This window comes from Alosa sapidissima, chromosome 24, assembly GCF_018492685.1.
Source record: "Alosa sapidissima isolate fAloSap1 chromosome 24, fAloSap1.pri, whole genome shotgun sequence".
Taxonomy (NCBI): Eukaryota; Metazoa; Chordata; class Actinopteri; order Clupeiformes; family Clupeidae; genus Alosa; species Alosa sapidissima.
In genome coordinates, this window is record NC_055980.1 from 4,274,379 (window position 1) to 4,293,294 (window position 18,916).

Below are 18,916 nucleotides of genomic sequence, written 5' to 3' on the forward strand. Positions count from 1 at the left end.
TACAGGCGCATGGAAACATGCTTTGTTCCAAAATCTGGCAGGCGTGAGTTGTGCATTATTGAGTGCACTGTAACGGGAGCTGCAGCGTAATATCGCACACTATCATGTTCCTGCACAGATCAGCTTCCATCATAAACGCCACCATCAATCTGACACGCTTACACTGCCAGTTGATGAGGCTGATTGCTGATAGTTGATGGTTACCATTAACACACATACACACACACACACACACACACACACACACACACACACACACACACACACACACACACACACACACACACACACACACACACACACACACACAGGAAAGGAAGCCACTGAGACTGCAAATTCATATCATCTTTAACTATTACTTGTATAAACACTCGCCTGAGATTTGTTATTATATGTGTTTGTGTGTGTGTGTGTGTGTGTGTGTGTGTGTGTGTGTGTGTGTGTGTGTGTGTGTGTGTGTGTTTGTTTCTGTGCGTGCACACATAGGGCACGAGTGTTGTGTGTGCGGTCGATGATGTCCAGGTGCTGCTTGATGATCACATCATAAAGACTCAGACCATGCGTGGATCTCCTTTCATCAAGCCTATTGAGGCAGACTGCAAGGTAACACCAGCACAGGCTGCAGTCCAACACTGACTGATGCACCAGTGTAGCAATCTCCTGCACTACGCACTGCTGTCCCTGTGCACCTGAAACAGAAGAAATGGACACAGCAGCTCTTAAACAATATTCATGATGTCCATGAAACATTACTTCACATATTGTAGCACTCTAACACAAGTAGAAGTGGCAATATATTGCCTAAATCTTTAAACGCAGTACAGCAAATGACATGTAAGAAATTGATAACTCGCATGACTTTCATGTAAGAAGACGGCACTGTTATTGCAGTATGACCAAATGAGTTTTTTTGTCCATCTGTGTCCATCTGTGTCCATCTGTTTAATCTCATGCTCTGTGTCTGTGTCTCAGCAATGGGAGGAGAAGCTGTTGTCCATGCAGGACATCATGGACGCCATGCTGAGCTGCCAGGCCACCTGGCTCTACCTGGAGCCCATCTTCAGCTCCGAGGACATCATTGCCCAGATGCCCGAGGAGGGACGCAAGTTTGGCATCGTGGACAGTTACTGGAAGGACATCATTGCTGAAGCGGTGTGTGTTTGTGAGAGATACAGAGAGAAAGAGAGAGAGGAGAGAGAGAGAGAGAGTGTGTGTGTGTGCGTGTGCATGTGTGTGTGTGTGTGTGTGCGTGTGTGTGTGTGTGTGTGTGTGTTTGTGACTTTTTTTTACAGTGGTTCTTCTGGTGAGTTGTTTTCAGTAATTCTGTGCATATATGGTTAAAATTGTGTGTGTCTGTAACCTCACTCTAGGTCAAGGATACACGCGTGTTAGTGGCCACTGGTCAGCCCAACATGCTGGCTCGCCTGCAGGAGTCTAATCTCTTTCTGGAGGACATCCAGAAAGGCCTGAACACCTACCTAGAGCAGAAGAGACTCTTCTTCCCCAGGTAACACAGAACTGACATTGGACATTCACAAAGATGGCAAAAACTACATAAACATGGAAAACTAACAGCTACCAGTAGATAATTAAGATATGAATGATTAAACATTTGACTAGATACTATCCATTTTATTGCTTTCTCCAATTATCCCTTGTCTCCCCTTTTCTCTTGCAACAGATTCTTCTTCTTATCTAATGACGAGCTGCTGGAGATTCTCTCTGAGACTAAAGACCCACTGAGAGTGCAGCCTCACCTTAAGAAGTGCTTTGAGGGCATTGCCAAACTTGACTTCACCCCTGATATGGAGATAGTTGGCATGATCAGCTCAGAGAAGGAGACTGTGCCTTTCAGTGAGAAAATCTACCCAGCCCAAGCCAAGGTAGTCCATCCCTCTCTCTTGCTGCCCCCCATCACTAGTACACCACATTTGGTGAAATGGATATTCGATGGGGTCTACAGATAAACAGTAAACTACACCTTTGACTTAATAAACATTACATTTAGAATATCTTTTTTTTTTACTATAAACTATTAAAAATCTCCATTTCTCGAGGTACTGACTCGGTATAAAAAACAAAACAAAAACAATTGGTTTTACCTAGCTCAAATTGCTGCAGCCACAGTAGAGCTTCCAGGCAGCTACAGCGCTACACTCTGGGGGCATGTTCAGGAGCCCTCATGTTCAGGCCCCCAGAGTATAGAGCTGTAGCTATCTGTCTGCAGCAACTTGAGCTAGGTAAAAACAATTGTTTTGGGGGGGTTTTCCGTACAGACTCTGTGACCTCAAGAAACGGAGTTCTCTTTTAATAGCACTGCTCCCAGTTGGTTAATCTTAGTGTTTCGTGGTAATGGGGGATGCTGTTTGAAAGGTAATTTTCTGCAGTTTTCCATGTTAATAGATATTGTAATTGTGTAATTAATTGTAATTGTGTAATTAATTGTAATTGAGGTGTATCCATATGTATTGGTTGTAGGGGATGGTGGAAAAGTGGCTGCACCAGGTTGAGAACATGATGTTGAGGAGTGTTAGAGATGTCATAAGCAAAGGAGTGGAACAGTACCCCCAGGTAAGTACACACACAGTCACCACTTACACTCACACACTCACACACACACACACACACACACACACACACACACACACACACACACACACACACACACACACACACACACACACACACACACACACACAGTATTGTGCAAAATTGTGTTTGAGTTTACCTCTCTCTCTGCCATAATCCATCCTGCCCTTGGCTTGTGTATGTGCGCAGGTCCCAAGGAAACGTTGGGTGTTGCAGTGGCCAGGCCAGGTGGTCATTTGTGCATCCTCCATTTATTGGACCAGCGAAGTATCTGAAGCTATCCAGAACAACACACTATCAGTGAGAACCTGTACACACAAACACATACAACTGACGAATGAAATGCACCTGGCTTACCAAAGTGGTAGAGCTTTACTTCTACTATCTGACTGGACATCACATTATATCTGTACTCCGTATGGGATAAAGTGTGTTGGTGTGACCCTCCCAGGCCTATGTGGACAAGAGTAATGCCCAGATCGGTGAGATTGTGGAGCTGGTGAGAGGAAAGCTGTCAGGTGGAGCCAGGCTGACTCTGGGTGCTCTGACTGTCATTGATGTCCATGGTAACTACTCACCTACTATAGTTAACATTGTTTTTAAAAAGAGGCATTGAAGTTACATGTATGCTCTTTATGGTGTAGCACTGTACAGTGGATTTAACATGTTGCCATCAACCTTAGAATTGGGGAAGTAGTAGAAGTGTCCAGGTGTGATATACGAATGTGTGACCTGTGGTGTGTGGTTGTGTGTGTGTGGTTGTGTGTGTGATATATGAATGTGTGACGTGTGGTGTGTGCTTGTGTGGTGTGTGGTTGCTTGTGTGGTGTGTGGTTGTGTGTGTGATGTGTGGTTGTGTGACGTGTGGTGTGTGGTTGTGTGTGGTTGTGTGTGTGGTGTGTGGTTGTGTGTGTGTGGTTGTGTGTGGTTGTGTGACGTGTGGTGTGTGGTTGTGTGTGGTTGTGTGTGTGGTGTGTGGTTGTGTGTAGCTCGTGACGTGGTGTCTAAGCTGGCGGAGGACCGCGTCTCCTGCCTCAACGACTTCCAGTGGATCTCCCAGCTGCGCTATTACTGGGAGGAGGGAGACGTGCGTCTGAGGATGATCACCACCTGCGTCACCTACGGCTACGAGTACCTGGGCAACTCAGCACGCCTGGTCATCACGCCGCTCACTGACCGATGCTACAGGTAGGACACACACACACACACACAGACACACACACACACACACACACACACACACACACACACACACACACACACACACACACACACACACACACACACACACACAGACACACACACAGACACAGACACAGACACAGACACACACACACACACACACAGACATAATTAATTCAAGCACTGAACAACAGTTTTGCAGTTTGACTGCAAACCTCGGTAGCATAGAACCTGGTGAGTGCTGTCTGGTCTGTTGCAGAACTCTGATGGGAGCTCTAAAGCTGAATCTGGGAGGAGCCCCGGAGGGTCCAGCTGGAACAGGCAAAACAGAGACCACCAAAGATCTGGCCAAAGCCCTCGCCAAACAGGTGCATCCATCACACCTTCTGGGCATCCATCAAAAGCATGATATCAGTAGCATTACAACATGATTGCATAATTCCCGATTCCACCAGTTTGAGCTGTGATCTATGGGTTACTCCAAATAAGTCCAAATAAGGTCATATTGTCCTCCCCTTCTCTCTGTCTGCCTCTCTCTGCAGTGTGTGGTGTTTAACTGCTCAGATGGCCTGGACTACAAGGCCATGAGTAAGTTCTTTAAGGGGCTGGCGCAGTCTGGAGCCTGGGCCTGCTTTGATGAGTTTAACCGTATCGAGGTGAGGAGGGCAGCCAGCCACACTGTTAAAACAAACGTGTTGTCCCTATCTGGACACAGAGATGTGTTAAAAAACAATGCAGGTTGTGTTGTTTTCATGTGTCATGTGTTCACAATATGTGTTATTTCAACACATATTGTGTAACACACAAAAAAAGGAAACAACACAAACTGTGTTGTCCCTATCTGGACACAAAGAAGTTTTAAAAGCAACGCAACACATTTATTTTAAGAGTGCATAGTTGATAGTTTCTAAATTGTGATTGGTCGTCTTTGTGACTGTCTGAGTGTTTTTTTTTGTCTGTATGTGCACATGTCCTGTGTGGTGGTGACTCAGGTGGAGGTGCTTTCAGTGGTGGCTCAGCAGGTGCTGTGCATCCAGCAGGCCATAGCTCGGAACCTGAAGCGCTTCCTGTTTGAGGGCACGGAGCTGTCGCTCAACCCGACCTGCTGCGTCTTCATCACCATGAACCCCGGCTATGCCGGCCGCGCAGAGCTCCCTGACAACCTCAAGGTGACCTCACCAGCACCCCCAACTAGTTCACCACACCACTGTGAGAAGTATGTATGCTGATCTGTTCTGTTCTGTGTGTGTGTGTGTGTGTGTGTGTGTGTGTGTGTGTGTGTATGTGTGTTTCAGGTTCTGTTCCGTACAGTAGCTATGATGGTCCCTGACTACGGACTGATTGGAGAGATCTCCCTGTACTCCGTGGGTTTCATTCAGTCCAGAAGGTACTAAGCTCTTCTTCATTGATTGAACTACTGGACATAAAAAACATTTCCCAGTGTTGACACAGCATCACTTGGTAAGAGGAAAATGTCCATCAATGACTCATTAACTTGGTTTCCATGGTAGCCTGGCTCAGAAGATTGTGGCGACCTACCGGCTGTGTTCAGAGCAGCTCTCCTCTCAGAGTCACTATGACTACGGGATGCGCGCGGTGAAATCGGTCCTGACTGCCGCGGGGAACCTCAAACTTAAGTACCCGGAGGTGGATGAGAGCGTGCTGCTGCTCAGAGCACTCATGGATGTCAACATGGCCAAGTTCCTCGCCCAGGATGTACCCCTCTTCCAGGTGTGTGTGTGTGTGTGTGTGTGTGTGTGTGTGTGTGTGTGTGTGTGTGTGTGTGTGTGTGAGAGCTTTTGTGTAAGTGAGAGGCAGACATGTTTGGATGCATTTGGTATATGATTGTCTGTGTGAGAGGGTGTTGTATGCATCTTGTACCATCGGGCGGTGGTAGTGTAGTGGTTAAGGAGCTGGGCTAGCGTGCAGTAGCCTAAAAGTTGTCGGTTCAATTCCCGGCTTCCACCGTTGTGCCCTTGAGCAAGGCACTTAACCCCAAGTTGCTCCGGGGACAATGTGATTCCTTGTAATATAGCTGACATATGTAAGTCACTTTGGTCAATAAGTGTCTGCTAAATGTAATGTAATGTAATGCATCTGTGCTGCTGGGCCTCTCCTCAGGGTATCATCTCAGATCTGTTTCCTGGAGTGGTTCTGCCCAAGCCTGACTACGAGTTGCTACTGAAGGCTCTGGAGAACAACATAGCCAAACTCAGTCTGCAACCTGTGCCCTGGTTCATTGGCAAAATTATACAGGTACCACAATGTGCAGCCAAAGCTCCCAACACAACTATGAGCAGATGAATGCCTCTGCACAGTCAAAACCATCTCCGGATTGTGTACATTCTGAACGTGCATGATGCTGTGTGTATTTACATTTCGATGTGCTTGTGCCTCGGTAGGTGTATGAGATGATGTTGGTGAGGCATGGCTTCATGATTGTGGGGGAGCCATTGGGAGGGAAGACATCAGCGTATAAAGTCCTGGCAGGAGCTCTGGGGGACTTAGCTGAAGGTAGGCAATCACCCACAACCATATTCATCATATGTTGGCTTGTGTACAGTGGACAATGTGGGAATGAGTCATTGATATGCCATCTGTTTATTTACATGTAGAGGGTCAACACAAAAAAGGATTTAATGCTTGAATGATCTCTGTTAATGTTGAAGTTTCTTTTATATGCACTCAAAGTTACTTTTGAAATTAATTTAAAAAATGTGTGTGTGCGTGTGATTCTTATCTTTAGCAAATCAGATGGAGGAGTGTGCCGTGGACTACCGCATCATCAATCCCAAAGCCATCACCATGGGCCAGCTGTACGGCTGCTTCGACCCGGTGAGCCACGAGTGGTCCGATGGTGTGCTGGCCACCTCCTTCCGTGAGCAGGCCCAGTCTATCTCTGATGACCGGCAGTGGATCCTGTTTGACGGGCCCATCGATGCTGTCTGGATTGAGAACATGAACACTGTGCTGGATGACAATAAGAAAGTGAGTCAACACTGAAGCCTCAATTGAAAGTGCCACCCACCTAATTGACAAAGCCAAGTCTGTGTGTAGGTCTCCTTAAGAACTACTTTACAAGTGAATTAGTCTGTATTAATTATTTTAATAACATGTTTTTTCACTTCACTTTTTCTAGCTGTGTCTGATGAGTGGTGAGATCATTCAAATGAGCTCAAAGATGAGTTTGATCTTTGAAACAGCTGATTTGGAGCAGGCCTCTCCAGCTACTGTGAGCAGGTATCATACCATCCTGATTCCCACACACCAAAACACACTAATAACAAACATACTATTAAGTGTGCATATATTCACTAATATGCACACTTACAAAGAAGCTACAAAGGGAAAGGGAATTAAGAACCAGTTTAAAGCAAGAATGTCTTGCTATAGTATCTGTGCAGGACCATTTAAAATGTGTGTGTGTGTGTGTGTGTGTGTGTGTGTGTGTGTGTGTGTGTGTGTGCGCGTGCGCGTGCGTGCGCGCGCGCGTGTGTGTGTGTGTGTAGGTGTGGTATGATTTACATGGAGCCCCATCAGCTTGGCTGGACTCCCCTGAGAGACTCCTACATGGACACACTCCCCAAGAGTCTCAGTGAGGAGCACATGGAACTGGTGAGAGTTACACTCCGACACACACACACACACACACACACACACACACGCTTATATGTAACACTCCAGTACACACAACTATGAGAAGACCTTGGAAAAACATGTCACTAACAGGACTCTGTTGTTTTAAAAGGTGAAAGACCTGTTTGATTGGCTTCTTCAGCCAAGTCTGGACTTCATTACCCATGACTGCCGTTTCCTGGTGCAGACGTCCCCCATTCACCTTGCCTACAGTCTTATGCGGCTGTACACCTGCCTAATGGGTGAGTGATACAGGGTCATTCAAGCTAACAGAAACAAACACTCTATCACACACACTCTATCACACACACACTATCCACAATTCTCTTATATTCTAATGCTCATACGTGTGTGTGTGTGTGTGTGCTTTTTTTCTTATGAAAGATGAGATTGCGGTTTCTGGTGAGGATGGGAAGGAGCCTATGTCCAGCCAACAGATGACCATGTGGCTGCAGGGCCTCTTCTTATTCGCTCTCGTTTGGACTGTGGGCGGAACCATCAATGGTGACAGCAGGAAGAAGTTTGATGGATTTTTCCGGAACCTGATCTCTGGCACTGACCCCGATCACCCACGGCCCAAGAGCGTCAAACTCACAAAGGCCAACATCTTCCCTGAGAGAGGTCTGCCACAAAGACATGTAACATATCGCACAACAACAGCACACAACTACCCCTGTGTGACATGACATGTACAATATGTCTGTCTCTGAAACTGAAATCTCTGCTGTGTGTTTGTATTCTTTGTTGGCGTAGGCACAGTGTATGACTACTACTTCCACAAACAAGGGCCAGGACAGTGGAACACATGGACAGACTCAATTACGAAGGAAGAGAGCACCATCGCTCCCAACGCTAATGTATGACACACATGCAAGTCTGCCCAATGTCAAACCACTAAACAACAGAGCACCTGTGAGTAAACACACACAATATTTCCTCTCACACTGTGTTGCAACATTTGGTTGAAATCCTCTGCAGGTGTCAGACCTGATCATCCCCACTATGGAAACGGCACGTCAGCTCTTTTTTCTGCGCACCTACGTGGCACATGAGGTGGCCACCCTGTTTGTGGGGCCCACGGGCACGGGCAAGTCCATCATCACCGCCAACTTCCTGATGAGCCTGCCCAAGGAGAACTACACACCCAACTGCATCAACTTCTCTGCTCGGACCTCAGCCAATCAGACACAAGATATCGTCATGTCCAAGCTGGACCGTAGGCGCAAGGGCGTGTTTGGTCCACCTATGGGAAAGAAGTGTGTCATTTACGTAGGTAAGGAGAGGAACGAGTGAAACTGTGTGTATAGGTGCAGGTGTGTGTCTCTCTGTGTGTGTGTATACGTGTATGTGTTTTAAAAACCAATTAGTACTGGAGAGACCCATCTCAGTGTAGTTGTAAAGTCGTGACCTTTGACCTCTTGGCTCCCAGATGACCTGAACATGCCAGCAAAGGAGATCTATGGGGCACAGCCTCCTATTGAGATCCTGAGGCAGCTCATTGATCACGCCCACTGGTACGACAGGAAGGACACATCCCGGCAGGACATCGTTGACGTGCTGCTTATCACGGCCATGGGGCCCCCTGGTGGTGGAAGAAATGACATCACAGGTGCAGTAAAGACCTTAGCACAGGCTTCTTGCTGACTTCCTGTGCATCTTTTTGACATGCCCTCCTCTTGTGCTTTTGGTGTCTATTTCAGGTCGTTTCACGCGCCACCTCAATGTGGTCTCCATTGACTCATTTGACGATGAGACACTTAGCAAGATCTTCACATCAATCACTGACTGGCACTTTGCCAAAGGGTTCGATGCTGCCTTCTCCAGGTCAGTTCAGAATGCTTTCTGCCCAACACCACCACCAGTGAGTTTCCTCAGGCAACAAAGGCCCTGCAACTTAATGATGAGGGACTGAGTATGTCTGTGAATGTTAACTGTTGCAGACTGGGTAAGATCATGGTCCAGGCCACAATGGCAGTGTATAAAGATGCTATAGATGCCTTCCTGCCAACTCCCTCGAAGTCCCATTACATCTTCAACCTGCGAGACTTCAGCCGAGTCATCAAAGGAGTGCTGCTCGCTCCAGCCACACACTTGAAGGCAAGCACACACATCCCACACACACAACTCATGTCTGTGTGTTGATAAACACTGTATATGTTGTGTAGTAAGGTAGATTTATCACCATCAGATGTTTACACACAGGAGGGTGATAAGCTGATCCGTCTCTGGATCCATGAAATATACCGGGTATTCTATGACCGTCTCATTGACAATGAAGACAGAAAAACCTTCTTCAACATTGTGAAGGAGAGAACCTCAGACTACTTCAAACAAAGCATGGACAAGGTGAGACACTGGCTTCATAGAACACTTCAGTGACTTCCTGTCTCCCTCCTTCCGCAATTCCTTTCATCCCTCTTTCTACATTCATCCCTCCTCTCTGCTCATCAACTCTCTCTCTCTCTCTCTTATCTCCACAGCTCATGGGTCATCTGACACTGTCTGGCAAAGTGGAGGACGACGACGTCCGCAGCCTGTTCTTCGGCGACTACACCAAGCCCGACTCGGACACGCGCTCCTACGACGAGATCACCGACCTGAAGGCGCTGACGGCCATCATGGAACACTACCTGGACGAGTTCAACAACGTGAGCAAGGCGCCCATGTCGCTGGTCATGTTCAAGTTCGCCATCGAGCACATCTCGCGCATCTGCCGCGTCCTCAAGCAGGACAGCGGGCACCTGCTGCTGGTGGGCATCGGCGGCTCGGGCCGGCAGAGCGCCACCAAGCTGGGCACCTTCATCAACGACTACGAGCTCTTCCAGATCGAGCTGACGCGCACCTACAGTATGGCGGACTGGCGCGACGACGTCAAGCGTGTGATGCTGAAGGCGGGCATGGGGGGCAAGAGGACGGTGTTCCTGTTCAGCGACGGGCAGGTGAAGGACGAGGCGATGGTGGAGGACATGAACATGCTGCTGAACACGGGTGACGTGCCCAACATCTTCGCTGCAGACGAACGCGCCGACATCATTGATAAGATGCAGGGCGTGGCGCGTCTGGAGGGCAAGAAGATCGATGCCACGCCCCTCTCAATGTACAACTACTTCATCGACCGCGTCAAAGCCCACTTGCACATCGTCCTGGGTACAGGCTGCATCTGAACACCTGATGACCTTCTGTATCTCCAGGAAGAACATTCATTCTAATCCAAATGCTAATCTTCACCATGTTGTTTATATTTACCTGTGTTGCAGCGATGAGTCCCATTGGTGATGCCTTCCGTAACCGGTTGCGGATGTTCCCGTCACTGATCAACTGCTGCACGATAGACTGGTTCCAGGCCTGGCCTGCAGACGCTCTGGAGATGGTCGCCCACACATTCCTAAAAGATGTGGAACTGGAGGACAACATCAGAACAGCGTGAGTCTCCATTGTAAACTACTTCAACAACAGTCAATCAACAGTGCAAACACACATACAGACATCCCTATAAATTCCTATGCTTTGTGAAGACTTTTTTTTGTTCACATTAATAGGATACTGCATGTGCTACAACATTTTATTTTTTATTTTGCTACATCATTTCTCAAGCACAACCTTAAATATGTTTCCATTTCTTCTCTCTCTCATGTTCTCTGTCAGTGTGGTGGACATGTGTAAGACGTTCCAGGAGAGCGTGCGTCAGCTGGGTCAGAGGTTCTACTCTCAGCTGCGCCGGCACAACTATGTGACGCCCACCTCCTACCTGGAGCTCATCCTCACATTCAAGACCCTGCTGGGCTCACGCAGGGACCAGGTGAACACCTTCAGGAACCGATACCTGGTCGGCCTGGAGAAGTTGGACTTCGCCTCCTCTCAGGTGAGACACACACACACACACACACACACACACACATGCTTTACAGGAAAATCGATATAGTATTGGCTCGACTAAAACCTGTACCTGTAGTTAATCAAAAGTCCACTTTGTTTTCCAGGTGGCAGTGATGCAAGAAGAGCTGACTGCATTGCAGCCCGAGCTGATAAAGACATCGGCAGAGACAGACGCCATGATGAAGAAGATCGAGAAGGAGACAGTGGAGGTGGATGCCAAGAAAGAACTGGTGGCCGCCGACGAAAAAGTAGCTAATGAGGCAGCAGCGGCAGCCAAGGCCATTAAAGTATGTGCATCACTCCGAACAGGAACTTACCCTCATACAAACAGCAAAACAGTTACTGATGGATGGTTTCTCTATCTAAATGTATATGTGTGTGTGTGTGTGTGTGTGTGTGTGTGTGTGTGTGTGTGTGTGTGTGTGTGTGTGTTGTTAGGATGAGTGTGAGGGGGATCTGGCTGAAGCCATGCCTGCTCTGGAGGCTGCCCTCTCAGCTCTGGACACTCTGAAGCCTGCAGACATCACTGTGGTCAAGTCCATGACCAATCCACCCGCTGCCGTCAAACTGGTCATGGAGTCAATCTGTGTCATGAAGGGCATCAAGCCTGAGAGGAAGCCTGATCCCGGTGGCTCAGGTCAGGGTTCAGAGCTTATTATTAGAGTATTAATTTGGCCAGTTGAGATATTTATATGATGAAAAGGTAATTATATAATCAATCACATATTATATGCAGCATCCTGTGTGTGTCGTGGTCTACAGGTAAAATGATTGAGGACTACTGGGGCAACTCCAAGAAGCTCTTGAGTGACCTCCATTTCCTGGACAGCCTCAAGGCCTTTGACAAAGACAATATTCCCCCAGCCAACATTAAACGGATTCGCGAGAAGTTCATCGACCACCCAGACTTCCAGCCGGCTCTCATCAAGAATGTGTCATCCGCATGCGAAGGGCTCTGCAAATGGGTGCGTGCCATGGAGGTGTACGAGCGTGTGGCCAAGGTGGTGGCGCCCAAGAAAGAGCGTCTCCAGGCGGCCGAGTCAGAGCTAGCCGTCCAGATGGCCACACTAGAGGTGAAGCGGGGCGAGCTGAAGGAAGTGGAGGACCGTCTGCAGGCTCTCAACGACACCTTCGAGGAGATGAACCAGAAGAAGAAGGACCTGGAGGACAACATTGAACTGTGTTCCCAGAAGCTCATCAGAGCGGAGAAGCTGATTGGTGGACTAGGCGGGGAGAAGGACCGCTGGACGGAGGCTGCCCACAACCTGGGCTTCAAGTACACCAACCTCACTGGGGACGTCCTCCTGTCCTCGGGCACAGTGTCCTACTTGGGCGCGTTCACGGTGGACTACCGCGTTGAGTGCCAACATGCCTGGCATCGGCTGTGCCAACAGAAGAAAGTGCCCTGCTCTGACGACTTCACCCTCAGCAACACTCTCGGAAACCAAGTGTTGATTCGACAGTGGCAGATTGCAGGGCTACCTGTGGACGCATTCTCAACTGACAATGGTATCATTGTGACTAACTCAAGGCGATGGCCACTGATGATTGACCCACAAGGCCAGGCCAACAAGTGGGTAAAGAACATGGAGAAGGCCAATAAGTTAGCTGTCATCAAAATCTCAGACCCAACTTATGTCAGAACCTTGGAAAATTCCATCCAGTTTGGCACACCGGTGCTGATGGAGAACATTGGGGAGGAGCTGGATGCTGTTCTGGAGCCAGTCCTCCTGAAACAGACGTTCCGGCAACAGGGTGTTGAGTACATGAAGATTGGCGAGAACATTGTGGAGTATTCCAGAGACTTCCGCTTCTACATGACCACGGGGCTCAGGAACCCTCACTACCTTCCCGAGGTAGCCGTGAAGGTGTGCCTGATCAACTTCATGATCACGCCCCTGGGGCTGGAGGACCAGCTGCTGGGCATCGTGGCGGCCATGGAGAAGCCTGAGCTGGAGGAGAAGAAGAACCAGCTGATCCTGGAGGGCGCCGCCAACAACAAGCAGCTCAAGGAGATTGAGGACAAGATCCTGGAGGTGCTCTCCTCGTCGCAGGGGAACATCCTGGAGGATGAGACCGCCATCAAGGTGCTGTCCTCCTCCAAGATCTTGTCTGAGGAGATCTCAGAGAAGCAGAAGGTAGCGAACATCACCGAGCAGGAGATCGACGACACCCGCATGGGCTATCGGCCAGTGGCCGAGCACTCGTCCATCCTGTTCTTCTGCGTGTCAGACTTGGCCAACATTGAGCCCATGTACCAGAACTCGCTCACCTGGTTCATCAACTTGTACCTGAACTCCATCGGCCAGAGTGTCCGCAGCGACGACCTGAACATACGCATCGACAACATCATCGCTCACTTCACCATCAGCATCTACAACAACGTGTGCCGCTCGCTCTTCGAGAAGGACAAGCTGCTCTTCTCGCTGCTGCTGACCGTGGGCATCATGAACGGCCAGGGGCAGATTGACGACCAAGTCTGGCGCTTTTTGCTCACAGGGGGCATCGCCCTGGAGAACCCGCACCCCAACCCGGGCCCCGAGTGGCTCTCCGACAAGTCCTGGTCGGAGATTGTGCGCGCCTCCGAGCTCTGCAACCTGAAGGGCTTGTATGAGCATGTGCAGGATAACGTGGAGAAGTGGAGGCAACTCTACGACTCCAGCCGACCCCACGGGGAGCAGCTGCCGGACAACTGGCGCGTGCTGGAGGGCATGGACCGCCTGGTGGTGCTACGCTGCTTCAGGCCTGATAAGCTGGTGCCTGCTATCCAGGAGTTCATTGTGGTCAACATGGGCCGGCCATATATCGAGCCCCCCACTTTTGACCTCAGTGGCAGCTATGATGACTCAAACTGCTGCTCCCCCCTCATTTTCATTCTATCACCAGGGTCTGATCCTACTGCTGGTAAGACCCATGTATGCTCATATACATACAAACATGCTGACAACAATGTATGGGCTGTCACATATTGTTATAATTTAATCTCATTCAAGAAAGTCTCTTGTATTATGCTGATATCGTATTATGCTGTTCAAGGCCTCAGGGGTTTCAGGAGTTTGTGTCTGGGACTGTGGTCATGCAAAGCAACTACAACACACCTGTTTGTTTCTTTTCCAGGTTTACTGAAATTTGCAGAGGACCTGGGGATGGGAGGCAGTAGGACCCAGACGATCTCCCTGGGGCAGGGCCAGGGCCCCATAGCGCAGCTTATGATCGAGAAGGCCCTGAAGGACGGGGGCTGGGTGGTGCTGCAGAACTGCCATCTGGCCACTAGCTGGATGCCCACCCTGGAGAAGATCTGTGAGGAGGTCATCGTCCCTGACAACACACACCCCAGTTTCAGGTGAATACACAGGAATATACGACATACACTAAATAAAAGATGTAAAAAAAAAACACCACCAGACAGACTCAAAACAGTCTTGATGATTAAGAAAAACCTGACATGCATCACATATATAAATAAGTATATTATAGAAAGGATATAGTATAAGTATATTATTATATTAAGTATAAGTATATTATACAATGAGTATTCATTGTGCACACACTGTGTGTTCAGAAATCCATCCAATTCCGATAGTTTTGAAATACATCTCTCACACAATCTGTTGAGACACTGAATCTGAATATTTCCTGAATCCCTCAGGTTATGGCTGACCAGCTACCCCTCTGACAAGTTCCCTGTGAGCATCCTGCAGAACGGGGTGAAGATGACCAATGAGCCGCCCAAAGGCCTGCGCGCCAACGTCCTGCGCGCTTACCTCAGCGACCCTATCTCTGACCCCAACTTCTTCCTCAGCTCCAGCAAGCAGGAGATCTGGCAGAAGCTGCTCTTCGGAATCTGCTTCTTCCACGCGCTGGTGCAGGAGAGACGAACCTACGGGCCACTGGGTCAGAATAGGCATACTTCTCCATGACTGTGTGATGCTTGATTTACATATTACATATGTATTACATATTTGCTTATGGGCAACAGACCTCAAGGACAGGGCTATGCAGTATCAGTGTTGTTAGATTTAATTTTCCAAAATCTTGTAAATAAACTATTAACAGGTTTAATAGAACTACCAATGTTTTATCAGGAAATTCCCCCATAATCTCACATGTACACACACTTGACGTTACATCTGATAGTGTGAAGACAGTGAAGATTGGACTATGATGTTGTTTAGTTGAAAAATGAACCCATCCTTCTGTTGTGTGTATGTATTAGGCTGGAATATACCATATGAGTTTAATGAGTCAGACCTGAGGATCACTATGCGACAGATCCACATGTTCCTGGAGGAGTATGAGGAGGTTCCACTAGAGGCTCTCACCTACTTAACTGGTTAGACACGCACGCACGCACGCACGCGCACACACACACACACACACACACACACACACACACACACACACACACACACACTTAAAAGTTGAATGAGGGCTGGGCTTTCCTCTTCATCTCTTCATGAATGAAAATATAACAAATTAAAACATCAAGACAATATAGCTTCCCAAAATGCCATTAAATTCACTGTAATTATTAGTTTTATATATGAAACTTAAAATTTAGAGTCATAACTGTATGTGGTGCACATATTTAAGACTGGACGTATGGTTTTCTCACCAGGGGAGTGTAACTATGGAGGCAGGGTGACTGATGACAAGGACAGGAGACTGCTGCTCTCCCTGCTGTCCATCTTCTTCAACACAGAGATACTGGAGCACGACTGCTATAAGTTGTGTGAGGGAGACCTCTACTATGTCCCCGTTCACGGTCCCTATGAGGTACTGTACGCACACTGTCATTCTCGCAATCACTTGCACAGTTATTGTGCAAACACACTTCACTATTCTACACTATTTCCTTACTGATCTAGGAGTTGCATCACAAAGTAGTTTGAATCTTAAAAAGGTAAATGTTACCTGTGAATTTCAGTCATTAAATCTCAATCTTTCCTCAGAGCTACGTCGAGTACATCCGAAATCTGCCAATCAATGCTGAACCTGGTGTGTTTGGCCTGCATAGCAATGCCGATATCACCAAGGACAACCAGGAGACTAATCAGCTCCTAGATGGAGTTCTGTTGACCCTACCCAGGCAGACAGGAGGAGGGGCCAAGTCACCACAGGTGAGGATGTGGGTTTGACCTCAGTCTGACTGATGTGGGTTTGACACCACCAGCTAAATTCTTGAATGATTTGAATGTTTTTGTGTTTATACTGTATGTTTACGTGTTTGCTGATGCATTGTTGACAGAAATGTAACTGGTTGCAAATTTTAAAGGAGAATTCTGGAGATTTTTCACATAGATCTCTGTTTCTTGGGGTCACCGAGTACTGTCGGTACGAAAAAACCTATCTAGCTTGAGTTGCTGCAGCTACAGTGCTACACTCTGGGGGCATGAACTGGGGGCTGCTTACCTTTAACTGAGTGTATTATCCAATCATAAAACACTGATTCATAGACATTCTACTGTGTGTGTGTTTGAATGTAGGACATTGTGGATGAGTTGGCAGAGGATATTCTCTGCAGGTTACCAGCAGATTTTGACTTGGAGATGGTGATAAAAAAATACCCAGTGCTCTACGAGGAATCGATGAACACGGTGCTAAGACAGGAACTCATTCGCTTCAACAGGTATGATACACACAAGCACACTCACAAACACAAAGGGCCACTCTCTCGGACATTGATCAAGCCTATTCCTAAAAGAAAATGTATATCTCCATTGAAAAAAGCTTTTAGTCTAGGACTATGTTTAATCCATGTATAGGAAATCTGTCCAAAATGTCTCAAACCATGCATCTCTTAAAAGATTATTATCTCATAAAATCATATATTTATTAATCACTTTATAATTCAGTAGCGGCATGTTAAGATTGATAATCGGAGAACTGCTGAGAAGCAATGATGTACTGCGGTGCTTCTTGTGCTTACTGATTGCTGATTGGACTGATGGTGTGCCTCTGTTTGTGATGTTTGCTGATCAGGCTGACCAATGTGGTGCGCAGCACTCTGGTCAACATCCGGCGGGCTCTCAAGGGCCAGGTGGTGATGTCGTCGGAGCTGGAGGGCGTGTTCAACAGCATGCTGGTGGGACGCGTTCCCGCCGTGTGGGCTGCACGCTCCTACCCCTCTCTCAAACCGCTGGGCAGCTACATCACTGACCTGTTCCAGAGACTCCACTTCCTCCAGGTGGCAACTCACTTGGAACTCTGAACTATCCAAAAAACACACAACAGACAAATAAGAATTAAAAAGACACATAGGGCTTTTCTAAGTGCTCAATGCGCTTTACTGTAAAGAAGGGAACCTCATTACAACCATCACCACTCACCTGCTTAGATGTCTGATGTAGATTAATTAAGTGCATCTTAAGTGCATTAAGTGCTTACTGTCTTTGACCTCTGGTGTCTTTTTTGGTGTGTATCATGAAGGACTGGATTGATAATGGCCCCCCAAGCGTTTTCTGGGTGTCCGGGTTCTACTTCACACAGTCCTTCCTCACAGGAGTCTCCCAGAACTACGCGCGCAGATATACCATCCCCATTGACTACATCGGTTTTGAGTTTGAGGTGAGAAGTGTGCTAGTAGCATGTGAAGTAGACAGTGGAGATGAGGGGGCGAGATTTTCTTTGCTCACTCTGTGTGTGTCTGCATGTCTCAGGTGACCAAATATGAGACCGGTGTTAAGAAGAAGCCGGCAGACGGCGCCTACGTTCGTGGCCTCTTCCTGGAGGGAGCACGCTGGGACCGCGAAAACATGGTCATCGGTGAGTCCCTTCCCAAGATCCTCTTCGACACTCTGCCCATCATCTGGCTCAAGCCGGGCGAGAGCTCCAAGTTCAAGCACGAGAATGTGTACGTGTGTCCGGTGTACAAGACCAGTGCCCGGCGCGGGACTCTGTCCACCACTGGCCACTCCACCAACTACGTGCTGCCAATCGAGCTTCCCTCTGACCAACCTCAGAAGCACTGGATCAACCGGGGGGTGGCCTGCTTGTGCCAGCTGGACGACTGAGGAGGATCAGATGTTCACAGACATACATACATAGAATGGACTGAGTCTAAAAACACAATGTCTATTAAAAACGCATCAGGTATGCGCAATCTAGTATGTTAACGGTGCCAATCACTTTTGCTTAGAATACCTCAGGATATGTATGAGTGTGAGGGCTGACTTGAGTTTACAGGGACACAGACATAAGGAATTGGTTTTAAGTGGAGCAGTGATTCATAAACATGTAGAATCCATGTAAACATAGAAATGTAACAAACATTGAAAGCAGCTACAGGCAGGTCTGTGCATAAGGCTACCCTAAGAGACACTTCCACAGTATATTGCTGCTGGATAGAGCTGTTAACCAAATGAAGGATATAAGGAATGTTGTGACCTTCTTAAAAAGGTGTTCAGTTTCATTTCTTTTATTCTACCCACACAGTAATCATTCAAAAATTTAATTATCCAATGTAATACAAAGAGAAAATCAGTCATGCAAAAACTCATTATCAAACCTAAAATGGCCTACAGCAAGCATTGTGAAAACGGTTGTAGTTGATCTCAATTCAAATTTAATTTACAGTAACAGGTATAAGGATATTGTTCATTTTGGCAGTTATTTCTTTGTTTACTTGGCCCAA

The 18,916-nt window shown here is 47.7% G+C and overlaps 1 protein-coding gene across 2 annotated transcripts in view; it reads left to right on the forward strand.

The window, feature by feature from the left end:
* dnah3 (dynein axonemal heavy chain 3) overlaps positions 1–18,398 on the forward strand; it is a 28,360-nt gene extending 9,962 nt beyond the window's left edge. For both annotated transcript variants that reach the window (XM_042082483.1, XM_042082484.1), the window contains exons 21-61: positions 487–603; positions 973–1,152; positions 1,371–1,507; positions 1,682–1,883; positions 2,479–2,571; positions 2,779–2,889; positions 3,041–3,155; positions 3,579–3,777; positions 4,031–4,139; positions 4,314–4,427; positions 4,764–4,940; positions 5,067–5,158; positions 5,283–5,502; positions 5,893–6,027; positions 6,174–6,285; positions 6,518–6,759; positions 6,911–7,011; positions 7,281–7,386; positions 7,520–7,649; positions 7,792–8,028; positions 8,161–8,264; positions 8,386–8,680; positions 8,837–9,016; positions 9,108–9,231; positions 9,348–9,504; positions 9,610–9,753; positions 9,888–10,554; positions 10,665–10,830; positions 11,053–11,269; positions 11,388–11,570; positions 11,722–11,920; positions 12,046–14,187; positions 14,401–14,626; positions 14,933–15,177; positions 15,500–15,616; positions 15,902–16,059; positions 16,236–16,403; positions 16,770–16,912; positions 17,266–17,470; positions 17,713–17,850; positions 17,943–18,398. In XM_042082483.1, the coding sequence (XP_041938417.1) occupies positions 487–603; positions 973–1,152; positions 1,371–1,507; positions 1,682–1,883; positions 2,479–2,571; positions 2,779–2,889; positions 3,041–3,155; positions 3,579–3,777; positions 4,031–4,139; positions 4,314–4,427; positions 4,764–4,940; positions 5,067–5,158; positions 5,283–5,502; positions 5,893–6,027; positions 6,174–6,285; positions 6,518–6,759; positions 6,911–7,011; positions 7,281–7,386; positions 7,520–7,649; positions 7,792–8,028; positions 8,161–8,264; positions 8,386–8,680; positions 8,837–9,016; positions 9,108–9,231; positions 9,348–9,504; positions 9,610–9,753; positions 9,888–10,554; positions 10,665–10,830; positions 11,053–11,269; positions 11,388–11,570; positions 11,722–11,920; positions 12,046–14,187; positions 14,401–14,626; positions 14,933–15,177; positions 15,500–15,616; positions 15,902–16,059; positions 16,236–16,403; positions 16,770–16,912; positions 17,266–17,470; positions 17,713–17,850; positions 17,943–18,296 (9,261 nt within the window). In that variant the 3' untranslated portion in view covers positions 18,297–18,398. The remainder of the gene's footprint in view (positions 1–486; positions 604–972; positions 1,153–1,370; positions 1,508–1,681; positions 1,884–2,478; positions 2,572–2,778; positions 2,890–3,040; positions 3,156–3,578; positions 3,778–4,030; positions 4,140–4,313; positions 4,428–4,763; positions 4,941–5,066; positions 5,159–5,282; positions 5,503–5,892; positions 6,028–6,173; positions 6,286–6,517; positions 6,760–6,910; positions 7,012–7,280; positions 7,387–7,519; positions 7,650–7,791; positions 8,029–8,160; positions 8,265–8,385; positions 8,681–8,836; positions 9,017–9,107; positions 9,232–9,347; positions 9,505–9,609; positions 9,754–9,887; positions 10,555–10,664; positions 10,831–11,052; positions 11,270–11,387; positions 11,571–11,721; positions 11,921–12,045; positions 14,188–14,400; positions 14,627–14,932; positions 15,178–15,499; positions 15,617–15,901; positions 16,060–16,235; positions 16,404–16,769; positions 16,913–17,265; positions 17,471–17,712; positions 17,851–17,942) is intronic.
* The last annotated feature ends 518 nt before the right edge of the window (positions 18,399–18,916 follow it).